The sequence below is a fragment of the Leuresthes tenuis genome, unplaced genomic scaffold, assembly GCF_036924035.1.
Source record: "Leuresthes tenuis unplaced genomic scaffold, fLeuTen1.0.hap1 SCAF_6, whole genome shotgun sequence".
Taxonomy (NCBI): Eukaryota; Metazoa; Chordata; class Actinopteri; order Atheriniformes; family Atherinopsidae; genus Leuresthes; species Leuresthes tenuis.
This window is the reverse complement of record NW_027325360.1, coordinates 18181326-18199735: the sequence shown is the minus strand read 5'-3', so window position 1 is coordinate 18199735 and position 18410 is coordinate 18181326. Positions and strand designations below refer to the sequence as shown.

The following is an 18410-nucleotide window of genomic DNA, read 5'->3' as shown; positions in this document are numbered from 1 at the left end:
GTGGGAGCGGTGAGTAGTTATTGTTGGAATACTTTTATTTCAAAGTTTTAATTATAAAAACACCATTCCAGGCTTCTCTGTAGGATGAACAATGCTTTCTAAATCGCTGCAGTGAGTCCTCTGTTAGGGATGAAAATACGCGTGGGTCCTCAGAACATCAGGATGTGATCAAACATCTGCTTTTTTTTTTTATCTTAGGGATTTACAGCATTTTTAATGAAAACAAGGAAAAAAGCAGTGAGCTTACAATAACTGTAGGGGCAAAATACTGAAGCAATAATTTCTGCGCATGAAAGGACCAGTGAGCCCTCGACACAAACCTCAGTTCCCTGAGTTAGTAACAAACAATGCCCCTATGGAGGTGGCAGCTATATAAAAACAAACTACAACCTTAAGCTACTTTTGCATTGATCTAGATGAGTTTAATCTCTTTGTTAGAAAATACAACTATCTATTGTGCAAGCACTAGCGTATTGTTAGTAGAATTAGAAGTTTGATTAAAATGTCATTTTGCACTCTACAAGCAAGGCAACCGATTCAAAGAGGTACGTTGTCGTTCTAACAATTGGTCTTGAATTAAAGCTGTGTGTGTGTGTGTGTGAGAGAGAGAGAGAGAGAGAGTCACAGTTGCATTCAGGGTTCTGCAGGAAGTTGCAGATTTAAGCGTTATTTTTTTTTTATGCATCTCTGTGGGTATTTCTCTGGTTTGGGGTTTCATTTGAACTGCTTTGCCATGCAGATCTAAGGTCTGCATGCACGCACGCGCACAGCCAAGTCTGTTATTCAGCTTAAAACTCTCTGCTCTTATTTTGTTACAGTGCATTCATATAACTATATACAATGTTATTTGTACAAAACAATGTCAATGCCCATCCCTGGCTTCTTATAAACAAAAGTGTACAGGTAGATACATCTTGCAGCAGCTCGGCAGCTGAATCCAATATTGCTTTGTTGCAGAACATTGTCAATAAAATACTTGCCAAGACAGTGAGCTCAGACTGTGTATGGCTCCATTTGTCACCTTAATGTGTCTCTGAGCAACAAGACAAGTTGTGTTGTCCTCAGAAAATTGGGTCTCAAACAGACACAGTCACTGTCTGCGTGTGGATAGATTGGAATAGCTGCTCAGTGTCTCAGCACCATAAGTGTCCGTATTGAGGTGTCCAGTGGACTTTGAGTCTGCCCTTTAGGATCTTCAGCTGTTCAGTCAATGAGAGCCTTTGTCAATCAGCCAAGAAATGTCTCCAGTCCTGTAAAACAAATCCAATAATCGGAGAATTACAGGTTTATCACGTCGAGAGTCAGTTGATAAGTTGCCGCTCCCTATAAGTGGTTCTTTAAAATAGAAAAAGGTTGTATTTTTCCATACTTGCCAAGTCGTGCTAACATCCTTCAGTTTTGTGTGTGCGTTATAGGAGACGAAAAACAACATGGAAAATGAGGGACACTGCATTCTCTTTGGAACAAAACCACAGAGACAAAATGGAACAAGAAATGTTCAACAACCTTTATCCATCACTAATACAGCGACATTACAGTGTAATGGCATTATGACAAGGCTCCCTGCCAAGACACGAAGACAGTTGAGAAACTGCTGTGGAAACGATAAAAGAGTTGCGTCAACTAGCTGTAATTACAGTGGATATGAATATATAGGTCGACAACTATAGATCTTTTAGAGCGCCTGTTATAAACAGTTTGAGTACCACTGTGTGACACTATATGCTTTTGCATTTTGTATGAATGTGAAATCGAAACAAGTTAAGCACTGTACAAAATTCATGAATGTAATTAACTTTAAAACGTTGTACAATATACATATATTTTTTAGTTATTGAAGTTCTGCAGCTGAAAGCTTGGGAAGAGATTTAGTAAGTGGGCCTTAAGAGAATAGTTTTTTCGTCAAACTGGTTTTTGGAGAAGAAAACAGTTAAATTCAGCATTTCCCAATGAGTTTTAGCGTGTTTATGAACATGTTTAATCCTACCAGTAAATGATTTGTAGACGTCATGTTTTACTACACACTTCAGAGAGCTGTTACATATAGGTATTATATGTGAAAATAACTTTGTTTCACTGTTTGATACCTAACAACATTGATACCTAATTACGACAATACAATTATTTAAATGTTATTTCCTAAGTTATCAATTTATATCATCATATTTTTTTGCAATATAATCTTTATTCTTGCTCGAGTAGAGGGTAAAGGTATAGTGGAAATTTTAACTATGTAAACTTTTTAGATAACATTTACTGGCAGTAAATGTTAAAAATACAAAGGAAGTCATATTCAATTTGCTGTTCCAGAATATGTCTCTCCTTAATTTTGACAAAGTCCATTTTTTTCAGGATACTTTGAAGAAAATATTGATTTGTAAATGTAACCTTTGAAATGCATTTTGATCAACCAGGTAAAACAATAGCTGGTGTTGCCTTACAGTGTTTCATGGTCTTTGGCTCATGTAACACGTTTCATGTGAGTAAAGTCCTAAGCTCCGCCACTCACTGTATTTTCTGTCTGAGTGATGACATTTGTCTTTTTTTTTTCTGTTCTCATATAACAGCTATTGTAACCGTGACCAGATTTAAATCTCAAAAGGAGACTTACTCCACATCTCGTTTCTTAATCGTCTTTCCAGATCCTAAGACCTCCGCCACTCGGGATACAATGGGGTCATAATTCATGCTGGCGACAGCAACCACCTCCTCACTCCTATAGATGAACAAGAGGAGGGAACAAGAAGAAGGACCCCACCATAAGAATAAGTTGGCCACTTACAATGAAAGAGTGTCACACTAAAAAAATAACTGAGAATAATCATCTAAAGAAAATGTTACCTGGTATAAAACGCTACAAATCGCAGTTCATCCAGATCTCCTTGTATAATGACATCATCAAATCCATCACCATAACCTCCACAAACAGAAAGAACAACATATGAGGTTTTTATTTTCAGACTTGGGTTTTTCTTCTTAGTTTTAACAGCTAGATGGCAGTAACAACACTTCACAGCTCAGATGATCTCTTTCAACCTCTGGTCCTTCTCTTACTGCATATCTGCCTCATTGGTCTGATTTAAGGCTACAGCAAGCACAGGCCTTCCTACCTGCATAGCGAATGGTCTTCCCAAACATGGCTGACCAGAAGTAAGGCACAGTTTTGATTTCAGTGGCTCTACCCATCATGCTGAGAGCTGCCACCCTGCCTGTCAGCACGGATGAAAACAAAAAGCATTCATGTGTTTGTCCTCACATCACAATAAGTATTAACAGCTTTTCACCTTCAGTCCGGATCAAGCTGTCACACACTCACCATGTACGTGAGCCATCTGCCAGTGAGGGATGTTCACCTTCTTGTTGTTGCGAGGTGGGAAAGGAAACATCACCACATCTCCTCCAGCAAAGACCCCGTCCACGTTTGTCTGCATCATCTACGGTGGAGGGATGAACCACAAAATCACCAAATGGAACAAAAGCACTTTCAAGCAGGCCTCTGGAGTGGTAAAGTACCTTGTTCACAGTGATGAAGCCCTTGGAGTCCAAGTGGATGCCGCTCTGTTTCAAAAAACCTGTTGCGGGAATGCTACCTGCAGAAGGAGACACATTAAAGGAGTTAAATATGGAGCTTTCATGGAGATTTGACAGAAGGTATGTTTTGCCCTCTGCGTGACATCACCTGCTCCGATGACACACACGTCCGCCCGCAGGACTTTCCCGCTCTTCAGTACAACCTCTTTCAGCTGCATAACAGGAAAAACAAAATGTTCCTATCCTAGTGTGCAAAGAAGTACATGAACACATTTCACACTAAATGGAAATTATATGTTGTATATACAAATTTATTTGAATGCTATCAGAAGTTGACCCCATACAAAGCAAACACAGTTTTAAGTCAAAGTTTAACCACATTGTATGAGGTCTTGGATATTTTCGTCACCTCTGAATTTCAAGTTCGTCATCAAATGTCTTCTAAAATGAGCTCAAGTGAGCCAATTTTCTGTTATCAGAATATTCAGTAAAAATGTTCCAAGTCACTGAAACAGTGAAACATTTGTCCATGTGACTTATTATTTGTTTTTGAGGAATTCATCAAATGCTACAAGCAATCCTGTCCTGCACGTACTTTTAATGTCACAACATAAAAGCTTTTTTGTTGTTCTTGTCAATAAATGTAGGCATTTATTTATTAAAAAATAATAATGCTGCTCACTGTAAACTACTGTATGTCGTGTAAGTTTTTGCACTTGAGTCAATATCTGCTGTCAGTCAAAAACACACTAGATAAAGCAAATGTTTTAACGAGTAAACACAGTATGAAAAATTGTTGCAAGAAGTTTTTTTTTTATTCTTTTATTCCTAAAAGTTTGAGTCTGAGTTGCTCAGTTAATTTCATGTTGTGTACGTCAGTTTGGCTTCAACTTACTCCTTTGCTTTGATTTTGGTCAATGATCGTGTTATTTTTTTTTCATCTGATTTTCACCATATATTGAGGAGGAGAGAACAGTGCATCCACGCATAATGTCATGCTGTTTCTCTCACTTTCTGAATACCTGTCCATGATGGCCAATCATCTCTGACACCTCGTTCAGCATGTAGAACTTCACCCTGTTCGCCTCAAACAGCTGCAAAGACAAACATACCGCAGTTACAGAAAGCACATGAAACCCACAAGAAGCGGAGTTCATGGCTGAATTTCCTTCTTCCTTCATGATCAGTTGCTGCTAATGAGATGATTTACACTCCCCCTCTGTGCTGTCGTATTAACCTGGAATAAAGTGTGATTTGAATTTGAACTAATAGCGTCCCCTGAGGGAGAATGCTGATGATAGTACTTCTTCAAAAAAGGGCATATTGCCCAGGAGTGTGTCTTTACCTTCATTATGGCTTTCCCTACTTTCTCCCCGAGAGCTTTTTTAAAGGGAACTGTTTCAATCCCGATGATAGAAATTGAGTGGGCCTTATCAGTCAGAGCCGCAGCCACCTCCATACCTTTCAACATAAACAAAAGAAAACACAGTATTTACAGTAAATAACAATAGATGCAGAGATGTGACAAATTAGAGGAAACCTCGGGGTAAACAAGTGGAGAAAAACTTAAGAAACACGGCTAAGAGAATTTCTTAGTTTTAGAGTTGTGTGGAGGCAGAAAGTTTAGAAACTAGACTCCTTCACATTGAGGCCATACTGTTGTAATACTTATAGAACACGGTTTGTCTTGCCAAAATAAGTAAGGCCTTTCTGGAAAAAGACAAGATAATCTGAATGTTAGAATGTTGTCAAATATTAGAAGTGCCTTCATAGATGTGCAAGTTTCCCTTTGTATGATCTTCTTTTATGCAGTGCATGGTACTCATTTGTTGCCTGTTAATCTAATAGATTGAGAAATAGTCTAATAGAATTTCTCAGTCTCAACATTTGATGTATTGTCTTTGTATTATTTCAAGTATACAAAGCGTTAAAATAATTTTCAAATGTTTACATTCTATTGTCTGTTAAGTCTAGCATGATATCCTAACTCTTTCAGTGACAGGATTATAAATAACTCACAAAAAATGTTTTTTTTAAGTCTTTATGCTGACCAAATAATGTCTTTACTAAATAGGTTTCCTAAACCATTCTTCAGTGAAAATCCTCAAGAGGAGTTTTTGTGATTTCTGTTAAAACTGTTCAAAGCTGGACACCTGTCCTAAACAGCACAAATCAAAGGATTTTGTTCAGAAATGTGCCTTTGTCTCACCAATAAATGATGTTCCCACAATCACAGCGTTCTTGTTGTTGGCTAGCCTTGCTATGCTGTTTGCATCTTCAGGTGTCCGGAGGTGGAACACATTCCCAACCTCTTTACCCTTGTAGTTCATCAGCTTTGGTCTTTAAAGCAGTGACATAGAAGCAGTCAGTCATCATGAAAAGCATTTGCAGTATCGGTTGCTCGATTATGATGCAGAATAAAGAAGCTTCTCTTACTTGCTTCCTGTAGCAATAAAGAGTTTCCTGTACTCCATCCTCAAGCCATCTTCAAAGGTCACGGATCGAGTCTTCACATCTATTGCTGCAACCTAAAACAAATATTGTAGACTTGCAGTCATAAAAGTTGGATTTTGTGAAACTTTTCTCAGAGCTCACTATGTCTCACCTCTTTCTCTGTGAGCAGTTCAATGTCATGGTCTTGCAGGAAGTCCATGGAGCGCAATCTCAGCTGCTCTGCTGTGCTGTCTAAGGACTAAGGGTAAGCAAGTTAGTGCTTTGTGACAAGCAAAAAAAAGAATCCTTCAGTCCAAATGCAATCCTTCCCACTCTTTCTTGACATAGACTCGAAATGCTATTTTCAGATAATAGTCTGAACATCTCAACAAAAAGTATTGTCAGACACATTTTCGGTTATATCTGTTCGTGTCTCCATTTTATTCAGTTTGGCTCTTCTTTTTGTATCGCTGAATGAAGGAGCGCCCCTTTAGTTCGTTTACTGGCAAACTGTGTTCTGTCTCAGCATATGTGGTCAGGTCTGTGTACAAACCTTACTCAGTTTAGGCCTGTCATATGGAGGATGCCTGTCCATGGTGCACATGACGATGCGGTCTGTGAAGCCCTCTTGCCTCAGCGTCTCTGCACACACCAGACCTGCTGGACCTGCCGACAAATTCACTACTTTACCTAAAGAGATGTCTTTGAAAATGAGAAACTCAAAGGAAGATGATGGAATTAAGGGTCAGCTGTGAGATATGAAACAAACAGGCCTGCATCCCTGTAGTGATGAATAAGCACCCACCCACCTGAGCCAATGATGAGAACGTGGCTGAAACCGGAGCTGGAGTTAATGACGGCTGAACATCGAGCCATGGGCTTTGATCTTTTCTGTGACTGAAGAGCCTGGAAATGTTTAAAGAAAGATCATGGGTCCATCAGGAGGCCCGTTTACTTCCTTGTATAAATTCCAAGCCTTCTTTTTCTCATTACCTGCTTGTTTGCACGAATGATCACCTTGTCCTTTTCAACTCTGACCTGAAGCAAACAGATATGAGCGATGTGTAAATTTCTTGACACTGTTTAAAGACATGATAAGGCAGGGTATGTGCTACGAGACAGCACTGGTATGGTATGGAAGGTGACCTGGAAGGTAGGCAGACTGTCCAGACCAGGGAAGTCCTCGATGTCTCCAGTTGCAATGTTGAAACAGGCACCATGCCAGGGACAGCGCACATGTCCTTTTGATAGCACACCTGGAATATCATCATATAAGTCATATGTATTCTTTAGTATAGACTAAGTGAATCACAACCTAAAATATATGATTTACCTTTGACCAAGGGCGCACCGTAGTGGGGACACTTGTGGCCCATGGCGGAGAACTCCCCGTGTTCTTTGATCAACAAAGCTCTGCCGCTTCCTAAGTCGACTTCTCGCATTCTGTCAAAGACAGGAAATCAACAAGGTGTATATTTATGCATGAACAAAAGCAATTTCTGTTGTTCTTCTGGGGAGGCAATTTACCTAAACCACAGCTAAATTATAGGGACAAATATGCTCTGTTCGTGGAAACAGGGCATACTTGTATTAGTTTGTAAATACGATATTTCATTAAATATCACACATGGAAAATGTATAAAAACAAAGAAACTTGCTTTTTGTGAGTCTACTGACATCAACTTATTTCCTAGAAGTTGAGCCAGAGGTATGTTAACCATTTTGTTGCATAAAATCTTCTTTTAACGCTATGCTGTAGGCATCAAGGCAGTGAGGAGGCCAGCTGCTGTTTCTTGAAAGTAAAATGTTTTCTAATACATGCTTGATAAAATGTCAGCCGCCCAACAGTTAGGAGCCTTGAAAATTCTAATCTATTAAAGCACTAAATATTTTCAGTGGGTGGCAGGTCTGGACTACCAGCAGGTCAGTTTAGCAGTCACACTCTTTTACCACAGAGCCATGCAGTACAGAATGTGAGTCGCATTGTTTTGCTGAAATATGCAAGGCTTTCTCAGAAAAAGATGTTGTCCAGCAGCATGTGTCGCTCCTCTAAAACTCCTGTCAGTCAGCATTAATCGTGTAATTAAGTATGCACTTACACTGATTTCTTTAGCTCAGATGGCCCAGCTTTCACGATTTAAACAAAAGTATTTCAACATTTGATTAATCAAACCACAGGAGAGTTCTCTCTGCATCCAAAATGCAGTGTTTAAAGGGATTTGTTCTTTGCATAGTATTTTTTATTTGCATTTGTGGATGTAGCAACAAACTGTGATCAGTAACAGTGCTTTCCTGAGCCCATGTTGTGATTTCTACAAAAGAATCCTGAGTGTTTTTAATGCACTGCTGCACGAGGACCATGGCAATTTGGTAATGGTACAAAGAATTTTCCCAAATGTTCAGAGATTTCTCCAGATTCTTAAAAGCTTGTCATTGTATTAAATCGCAGATGAGGATGAAAATGTTTGTCTGTGGAATTCCATGCTCAGCTATCTCCTCATGTCGTGTTTAAAGATAGTGACCTCTTCCCAGTCTACTTCTAATAGTAAATTTAATGTGAGAGTATACTTTTTAAAAGAAGACAATAAATCAATAAAATGAATTAGAATCGGAAAAAAATCAATACAATTAGATCTTTCTCAGTTTAAAAATTTTGATTTGAATTATTTGAATACCTTTGCACTCTTACTATGTTCTGAACAAATGCAAAATATGGTTAGTTTGGTTATCAAGAAATGGCCAACTTTAAAAGTTGGAAAGTTTATCTTAGTGTAATGTTGGAAGGAAGGCAACATTTTTCTCTCTAATATGGCAACTACACAAGTTCTCAGAGAACGCAATCGCTTCTAACATGAGAGACAAATATTCTGCAGTTGCAAGAAAGTGAGCTTGATTTATATTAAAATGAAATAGGATCACCCCCAAACTTCTCAACACAGTTTCATGAAAGGTTGCCAGACAATTAAAGTGAGCAACTAAATAGATCCCTGATCAGTTTAATACTCAATAACTCATTTCTATTTGTTACTGTGTGTTTTGGTTTTTAGCATCATTCCATAAGTGGCATATAGAGAATTGTTGGATTTTCCCATTTTCTTACTGTCCGTTTTCCAGGTCCTTGACATGACACACAGAGGCCTCCACATAGTCCCGCGGTTTGTGGTTGAGCGGGAGCAGGGTGGAGTCCTCATCAGAGCCATGTCCCAGGGCCCCATTAGGTCTACAGTCGGCAAAGGGACTCGCTTTTCCATTAGGCGACAGACCGTCCACCTCTTTTTCTTTGTCCAGGAGAGAGAGCTCCACTTTAACTTCAACTGCACAACACAGACACATCCTTGTTAGATTAGATTGTTTGACAGCATCTGACCAAACACCTATAGTTCAATCACTTAGACATGATGTTCTAAAGCTTTTAAAAAGAAGAGACTTTAATCTGTGTCACCCTTTAATGTCCACAATGAGGAAAAAGTAAAGGAAAGATGTTTCTTTGCATCTTTTTGTTTCCAGTAGGGTTTTTTTTGGAAGAGATGGTTTAGGTAAGTATAGTTCTACACATTTTCAATAATGTGAAGTATGATCACTGGAAAAGGATGCAAAATTATTAAGAAATATACTGGAATTATTTTGACAGATCGAAAATACTGTAAATTCAATATTCCCTTAAACTAGGAGAAATGTTTGTGTCAAATGGAGTCAAACATCTTCCCAACTGAAACAATTTGGAAGGCAAACATCTTCTTATTCCTTTTTTTCAACTTCCCTTTTTAACTTTCTCCTTCGTTTTGTTGAAAAATTAAATGACTGTGTATATATTCCTACTAAAATAACTTTGACAGGAAAAATTATGCTTTTAACACTGACGTCAGTACAGCTTAAAACACTGTTCCGGTTCTGCTGTTTTCCTAAAGAGTGATCAGAGAAATCTGAGTGTAAAAGAGTGAAGCTGAATAATCTCAGTTTTTGGACACATACAGTTACCTTTGGTGGTGATGTGCTGCTGTTGGCTCTGCATTAATGAACATTAAGAAAAGGTTGTGTAACTCCCTTTTCACTGCAGCGGGCCTTATCTGTTCGGCTGGAAAAATGTGCTGATCATCCGGTTCTTACACAGTAATCTGGCTGGAATTTTCTCCTGCTGAGCAAGTCTTAATTAAAATCAATGGAAAATCATAATAGAGAGTGCAATCGCAGGAGAAAGGAAAGAGAAAGCTTTCCATGGCTGAAGAGAATCTCCAGATGCTGCTTTAATACCAGCGTCTTAATCACCACATTGATGGTTCCTTTGAACAAAACTAAGGCATCATCAGTTCAGAACGCGTGTCAAAATATTTTCAGTCGTGCTTTCAATTTGATCCACAGTGTTAGGAGCATTGACGCCGCATTTTCTCCATAGAGAACACAGAGATTTTAGCTGCTCATACCATAAATTACTTCACTGTACCAGTAAGCATTCTGTATTTCTGCACATTTTCATACAAATGAAGTATGCAGTGTGCCATGTCTTAAAGCCTTTCCTCCCTCAAAGATCTTGTATTCATGCCAGTTTTCTCCTACTCATGCTCCAATGAAGAGACTCATACAGTACGTAATGTAAATCTAAACTGGAAGCTTTCATCATCGACACATCAGTTTAAGACCTAAAAAAGGATACTGTCATATTTTGATGGACAGCTAAACATTTTCTTTTCTTATCTAAGTAATGCTGGAGTGCAGGAAGGAAGGCAAGCACAAAGATACTTTGACATGTCGTGCTCCATTTTGAGCTTCTGTAGCGCTCTCTCAACAGTCTGTACGAGTCAAACTGACTTTCTGAATGATTTCAGTGATAATATCAATGACATGGAATTATGGAATTGGTATGAACATACATAATGTGGTTTGAAAGAAGGCGTAAAATCTGTTGATTTCAGATTAAACAAGCTCTTACCATCACAATGGAGCATGACAGAGAAATTGAACTTTCAGTCGATGTTCATGCTTATCAGCAGAGTCATTATGTAAACCTATAAGTCACAAAGCCATTGTGTAAAAATGTTTAAACCTTTCCCGCTGTGTGAGACTATTTCAGTAGATGTTCCTGTTAATTCATTCTTGTTAATGATGATTCTGAGTCCTGCTCTCCATCATATATATTTTTCACTGCTTCAGGTGGCGCACTGATGATTGATGTTTCACTGGGGCTGCAATGGGCCACATCTGTCTAACACTGAAATCGACACACATACTGTTTCAATATACATTTCTGTCTCAATATGTAATCCTCTTGCCTGAAGATGGAACATAGAGCATTTCAATTCCTCCCACACAAAAAACACTGTACTGCAAACAGAGGAGGCTGAGAGGATGTGAAAAGCAGCAGCTAAGATAACATTTTCTTTTGGAAATCAACCTTGGAACTACGACTCTGACTGCAACATTTCTTTAAAACATACTCACATGTTTTACATGAAACAATATTTTCAAACCACACCAAATAGTCAGCATTGTTCATATTTTGTATCAAATAAAGATCAACTTAAATTACAAGCATAAATCCAGAAGAGTAACAACGTGATGTTATGATTTTATTACATAATAGATACAGTAGTCCCACAAAGCAAAGGTGGAGACTAATCTATTTTATTTTTATCTCAGTATTGAGAGAACCATTTCAACTACATAACCTGGTCCAGCTGAAGAAACTTGCAGGACAACATGTATAGTGGTGAATAAAACAGTACAATGTCCAACAGTCCAGTTGAACAACAGCACAAGCTCCTACAGATGGGTCCCAATATATTTTTTATTTGAACAGTTGTTTCATATCATAATTTGTTGTTCTGCAGTGCATCACGCTGTAAGATGTTCCCATCATATCCTCCTCTGGTTGGTGAAAGTACAACAATAAGTGTTTTTATCTCACACACACAAGCTGGGTTTGTAGATTAGTTCAAACTAAACCAGTCCACCACTTCTTGAACTGACGAAGCATGTTGCTCACCTGGTTTGGGTTTGGAGAAGCATCCTCCCATGGTGGGCCCAGGAAAGAGGGACGCCAAGGGAGAGGGAGGGAGGGGGGAGAGGGAGGGGAGGTATGGTCAGATCTTTGGGCTGGGCCGCCTGGTTGGGAGGGAACAGTAACACAGAACTGGCAGTATGAGAACCTGCAGGTCCAAGATGGCCATCGCACACGTCAGCTCTTCCATATGGTCAGCGTGGACAGAGGGAGCGACATCGTCAGACACACACGCAGCACAATGATGTAGCCCACTGGCGTGCCCAAGTGTGACGTTGATTAGGATGATGAATAGTGCTGTCGATAAAAAAAAATGACAATTCAGAAAATAAAAACTGCATCCAGTTAAGAAAAAAAAAATTGCTATTCGTTGGCAGTTTTAACATCCACATATCTTTATGTTTCTTCCTGCTTATTTGTCGTCGTGTTTTTGTCATTCTCCATTTCACAGACATCTCAGCTCATAGTTGCAGACTCACAGGCTGAGGAGAGCAAACCAAACCACTATTTGTATGTATGTCTATCTGACATGTTAGTGCTTGTAAAAAGGAAACAATTTTGTTAATTGGGAACATTTCCACATTCATTGTCACCTTTGTTCATGCATATTGCATGGGAAACTGTTAAACAGTAACAGCACTCCAACACCCATTAACTTTCTCATCACACCGTGTTTTAAAAGGGGAGTAGGGCCCCTTGAGTTTCAAACCCCCCCCTTGTGTTGTTGCAACATTGCCCTCACATTTCTCCCAGCTCTGGTATTCCACACATACATGCTGTAGTTGGTTACACACACAGATCTGGCAGCTATGAATCTGAACACACACAATAGCAGGTGTATCACTCAGTGTGGTGTAATCCATCAGCAAATTATCCATTTGAGGTTCAACCAGACAGACTGCTTGATATTCTGAGCACAACTTAATGTCCTTGAACTTCAGAAAAAAAAAAAAGTGTGCAGTGTTGAGTAGAGTACTGCTTAGAAAAAGTTCCTGAGGACAAACAAGAAATGGAAAGATCTCCTCTAAAAGGCCCAAACTCTGCAATTAAAACTGAGTTGTTTTATCTAAACTTCTCATTTGTTTTAACTCAAGTATTCTAGTAAGATTTTAGGTTTGTTTTCTACTTGACTAAACTTAAATAAACTTGACTATACGCTTGAACATTAATCTAAAAGCTATTCTTATTTTTAAGAATGGCTTTGCAAGAGTTTATCTAAAATGAGAGGAACAAATAGATGAATTATTTAAAAGTTGGGGACTTTTTCCTATGTCTTAGATTATGTGTAATAATGGTATTAAAAAGAGATTTCTCCTATTAACTTTTCAGATGGTTTTATTATTATCTTTTTTTTAACAGCTCATTACTCAAAGATGACAATGAGGCAAGACCAAAAAATGAAAACAGCTATTTGTTGCATATTATTTTTTTCTTTTCTCCTAACTCATTAATCATCTTGTGACACCTTAGATTTGTCATATTACAAAAGTAAATCTTTAAAGTTATACCTGCTGATAATTCACTTTAATTGAAATCATTATGAATAGTTGAATGCCAACCAATTTAATGTCTGTTCCTTATTACTTTTTTCTTTAGATTGGAGGCATTTGACAGCCACCTTTTAATTGTATGAAAATAAATGACTTGTTCCAAAGACAGTGACTTTAAACCTAAAAATATGAATAAAGCTAATTCAGACATTTGAATGGAAACATGTTATGTGTCATAGACAGTTTCTTTAAACGACTGAGAAGCTAATTTTGTTCAGGTGTTTAAGGTAGATCTTTAATCAGGGCTTGATGATTTAAAGAGTGGCTATTTAAAGCGAACAACACCGGACCCCGACTCTAACATTGTGATGTTGTAAAAAGGTCTACTATGATGTATTAGCCTTGAACTAGCTGCTTCTCTGACAGTTACACAGCTAACTGTTTATTGCAAAAATGCATCTTTACTGAATAGCAGAATTTGCAGAACTTGGGCTGTGTATTGAAATGACTGCCAGCGGATTGGAGTCGAGGATCATCATCAACATTTGCCTCATTTTCACTTGGTAGCATTACATGTTTTTACTGGAGACAGCTGGACTTTGTGCCCCACTGACACGGTTCATCATAGCTGGTTGTGTGCTCAGTGTGACAGTTCAGCCATACTGTTGGGAGGACATACCCATTCTGCAATTTATTCCACAGTTATAATGTAACCAACATATTTAATAACAGAGCAGTTTGGTTTAGTTAAAACAAACTTAACTGTTTGCCTTGATAGTGTGGTTCATTTGAGCTGGTCCGAGATCTGTAGATTAGTGTCCCTTGCTGACATGCTTCACGAATCTCAAAGCGGAAAATACTCATTTGATGATGATACAAATTTTTGAATTTGACTTTGTTCTTATCATTCATGTCTGATGGAGTGTTTTCAACTTTTCTGAGATATAAAAAAGTGCATATTCGTTTCTGCTTTACAAAGACTTCAGGTAAGGGGCAGCTTCTTTCATCTCTGTTAGCTAGCGTTGCTTAAAGTGTCATGGACCAATTGTCAAAAAATTCTCTCCAATAAATCTATAAATTATGATGATTTATTAGTTTTAATTAATTTAATTAATATTTCATCAGGATTTTCCATTCTGACTCCAAAAAGTGTAAAGTCTCTTTTTGGTCTGTTTTTCTGCACTATTCATATAGCACTTCTGACAAGAACTTTTGTCCTGCATTGAGCTACCAGCCATGCTAATACAGCAGAGGCTTTGATGTTGTGGATCTCAGAAAAAGCACAAAGCAAGATATTAAATCCCTAAGAAGCTGCATTCAAAATTTGTTTCTCACATATTGCCCCTTTAATAATTTGTCAGCATTGAAATCACCGATCAACACATTGGATCACTGAGAGCCACCATACCAGATTTCCAACAAACCCAAGATATTTTATGAAAAAAACTAAAGTAGGTTAAGCAGATTTGGTCCTCCGAACATATGACGCAGATCCCGCTTTCTCACTGTTAGGCCTGTCCCCAAGCAGTGCTAATAATCCTGCCTGCAAACAAGCTGTCAGTTTCACTACAAATGTAATACCTGTTACTGGAATGTTGGAGGGGAGAATTAGCTAAATGCAGTTTCTTATTGGAGGAGAGGACACCCATCTACTAACTGACTGTTAAAGCCCCAAAGTCACTGCCCTTTAAAGGTCACAACCATCACTCAAAACTCAACTAAATCTTCAACAAAAGTTGTTTTGCAAGCAGTAATAGTTTTGCTACACAGATGAACACATCATATAAGCACATGCATAAAAAACAACCATTATTTTTGATCCTGGAAACTTAAAAATGTAACAAAATTAAACATTTAACTATTTCATGTTATTTACTCTATATGTCACTTTACAGCCCTTCCTAAACCCAGAAGATGTAGCATCACCTAAAGAAAATCTGCTGTTAACTGGCTCATTCCCCCTCTAACTATGCTAATTTTGGTTGTCTAATCTGTTCATAAAGTTGTCTGACTAGTTAGCCTGCAGTTAATGACTAGAGCTCTCTGATCCTCAGATGATAAAAGGGCAAGAACTTGCAACGCTTAATATTTGACAACACCTCTGTCACTCAGTCTGCACATTCTCCTGGTTTGTGAAGTACAAGATAAGCCTGCTTGTCCTACGATTGCGCAAACCAGCTGCTGAGCAAATGTCCTCTCTCACCATGCTGCTAGTGATCAATTACTATGTTTACTGTCAGCTCCGTGAATAAGAGATGCCCATGAAATTGGGAGAGGTTTAATCGTTTTGGCATTTCTCACTTTAAGCAGCAGAAGGACACAAGAGTAACATTATAGCTTGAAAAGTAAAACAAACTTTTTGCTGACATAATAACAATTACAATAACCACAATCTCTATTAAAGGACTGTGCAAGGTGCAGTCATCCATTCTGAGTAAGTTCATCATTCTTGTGCTGGTTTGTTAAAAGTTTAATCCTTGTTTACCTGCAGCTAAATGGCAGCAGGGATACTATCGCCTTGTGCTATACATGTAAGTTCAGTATTTTTCAGTTTAACAGAAAAATAGACTAAATCTAAATATAATACCTGAGATGTGGGCCATATTTTCACCAGATTACAGAGGTCACAGTTAAGCTTCAAAAGGAATTCAAAAAGTAACTAAGTGTTAGCGATAATGCACACTATAGATGCCACGTGGAACTGAAAAACATCTCATTCAAAGTGTTTACTCTTTTACACTACAGAGTTCACTTGGAAGTTAAAAGTGACTTTATGAATAATATATCTTAAACACACCTCGTTGACCCAAAATCTTTGCATTTTACATGTATGTTTTCCATGAAACTACAGCTGCTGTGCAAAGGCACAAACGAATTGTATCAGATCATTTTGCTGCTGCTTTGAGTGATAACCTCTCCATGATGTCATGGAAAACTAGAATTGAGGTTTAGAAAGGGGTGTACACCCCTGCAGGGGAGCTGTGCTTCCATGTAACAATTCTGCTAATGGCCAGTTTCTCAGCAGGCAAACACAGACACACACAGACAGAAAACCCCCGCAAAATACTAATTTACGATGTGCTGTGGAGCATTTGGTTTATTGGTATTAATAAATCATCTAGATTGTGCTAGAATATCTTCATTGTGATTTGATTTGATAAACTGCAGCAGCAGATTCCCAAACAGAACAGAACTTTTTTCCAAGTACTGTATGTGACAGCATTTCAGCACTGCAGGCAAAATGCACTTGAAGAAGTAAGCCTGTTTTTACACAGAGCACCAAACAAATGCATCATATAGAAAGTAACAAACCTGAGCATTTCCCTGATAGTGAAAAGGAATAAATAAGCTTACCAGTGTGCATGGAGCAGGTGCACTGAGATCCTGTCAAACTCCCTGGAGCTCAGCTTCCCCTGCGGAGCATGGTAGCATATTACCACTAGTGTCCTCACAGTCCCTCTCAGGGATTGGCCCTCTTTGTCGGTGTATTCCCAGGATATATGTCCCTCCTCCGCTCTCTTCTTCTGCTTCTCACTGCAGCAGAGGTTCCAGAGGGTGTTAGAGAGTGTGTAATTGTATGTGTGTGTGCTCTGCCCCTTGCAGAGAGCCCCTCCAGCAGCAGACTGAGCCGACCAGTCGTGGGAGTTGTTCTCCTTCTCTGGCCGAGCATGAAAATGCAGCACGGAGGACCTTTGCCAGTTCCTCAGCTGTATGCAGTATTGATGGAGTTGCTGAGGGGATGCTAACACAGCATGAATCCTCACCGGCTTCCCGCTCTCTTCCTCCCACCCTTCCAATTCTCTTTCCCCAGCACAGACTGTATTCTCTTTCTCTCCGTTGCAGCTTCCCCCGTTCAAATGTCAAAGACCTGACTTGCCAGTTATACCTGATCAAAGGCTTGCTGTCTTCCTCACTGCACTGCCTGGTCTGACTGCCCACTCATTGCACTGCCTGCTGTCTTCACATGTATTGTACTGCATCCCAGATCTGCAAGGCTATCAGCTCTTGTTAAATCCTACCAGTGAGGCATTGATTGTATTTACTCTGACCATCAGGAAACATAAAAGAACTGCTGTTAGACTGCTACAAACACTGACACAGCTCTTACAGTTTGCTCCATTTCTTTTCAGTGTGATCAGCAGAGGGTGAAAAAATGAAAGTGCAGCTGTTGCAGTAAATCCAAGTTTCAGTCAGGGGGTAAGGTGGGGCAGGATTAAAAAAGTATACTAAGTCTTGTAGAAATGAGCTCCCAAGATATTTCCATTCCTCATGGCGCTACCGCAGGAGGAACTGTGCCTCCCCATTAAATAACTGCTGGGACAAGGCCATTCACCTGAGAAATGGAGATTAATTTATACAGAACTAATGATGAGAGCAGTACAGATGCAGTAAGTACAGATGATGAATGCTAAAATGCAGATTCCCACTGTCAAAAGTCTAATATAAACAATAATATATATGTATTAGAACCTCTTAGATTAACCAAACTTAAAGGGAAAAATGCCCACATGGTGTAATTGTATTTCCACAGGGGCTGACAGATGACATGTGCACATGAACTCTACTGTCAGTATGTTTTTGTTGCTCTTTGCATGCAAGCACGGCTAATAGCATGTTTGAGTGGAAGCCAAGATAGGCGGTGCACATGTGCACTTCAAAATGACCGATTGGGGTGTCCCAGTGTGCAGGAAGGACTTCCTTCCATTGCTGAAACATCACTTAGACTAACTGAATTACAGGAGGACTCTCATCTGCAGAGGCCAGAGAGAACTGCAACCTCTAAAATCCCAGATTGAGAAGCAATTCATACATACTAAAGTGCATAGCATACATTTCACAGCATACCAACAGCTGTTAGAAAAGATTCAAATTGAGTGTTGATTGGTGAAGCAAATGAAGACGTTGACTACAGCCTAACTGATATGATGTCATTTATGACATCCAAATAAAGCTGTGTTGCC

The 18410-nt window shown here is 38.9% G+C and overlaps 1 protein-coding gene across 3 annotated transcripts; it reads right to left on the bottom strand.

Annotated features, from left to right (window-relative positions):
• Window positions 1–15: 15 nt before the first annotated feature.
• Window positions 16–17357, bottom strand: LOC140309927 (apoptosis-inducing factor 3). 3 transcript variants are annotated; one of them, XM_072387997.1, is made up of 21 exons: window positions 16804–17357; window positions 11945–12256; window positions 9065–9278; window positions 7298–7407; window positions 7111–7220; window positions 6958–7002; window positions 6774–6870; window positions 6518–6630; window positions 6137–6223; window positions 5968–6059; window positions 5741–5871; window positions 4877–4992; window positions 4554–4625; window positions 3680–3743; window positions 3514–3590; window positions 3317–3434; window positions 3111–3209; window positions 2842–2917; window positions 2612–2716; window positions 1370–1390; window positions 16–1250 (listed from the first exon to the last, which is right to left on the bottom strand). In XM_072387997.1, exons 2-21 carry the CDS (start codon window positions 11973–11975, stop codon window positions 1208–1210), a joined length of 1821 nt encoding a protein of 606 aa, XP_072244098.1. In that variant the 5' UTR covers window positions 11976–12256; window positions 16804–17357; the 3' UTR covers window positions 16–1207. The 3 variants fall into 3 exon arrangements, with proteins under 3 accessions (XP_072244098.1, XP_072244097.1, XP_072244099.1); XM_072387996.1 differs by having other exon boundaries at window positions 16–1390; XM_072387998.1 differs by lacking the exon at window positions 1370–1390.
• Window positions 17358–18410: the final 1053 nt, after the last annotated feature.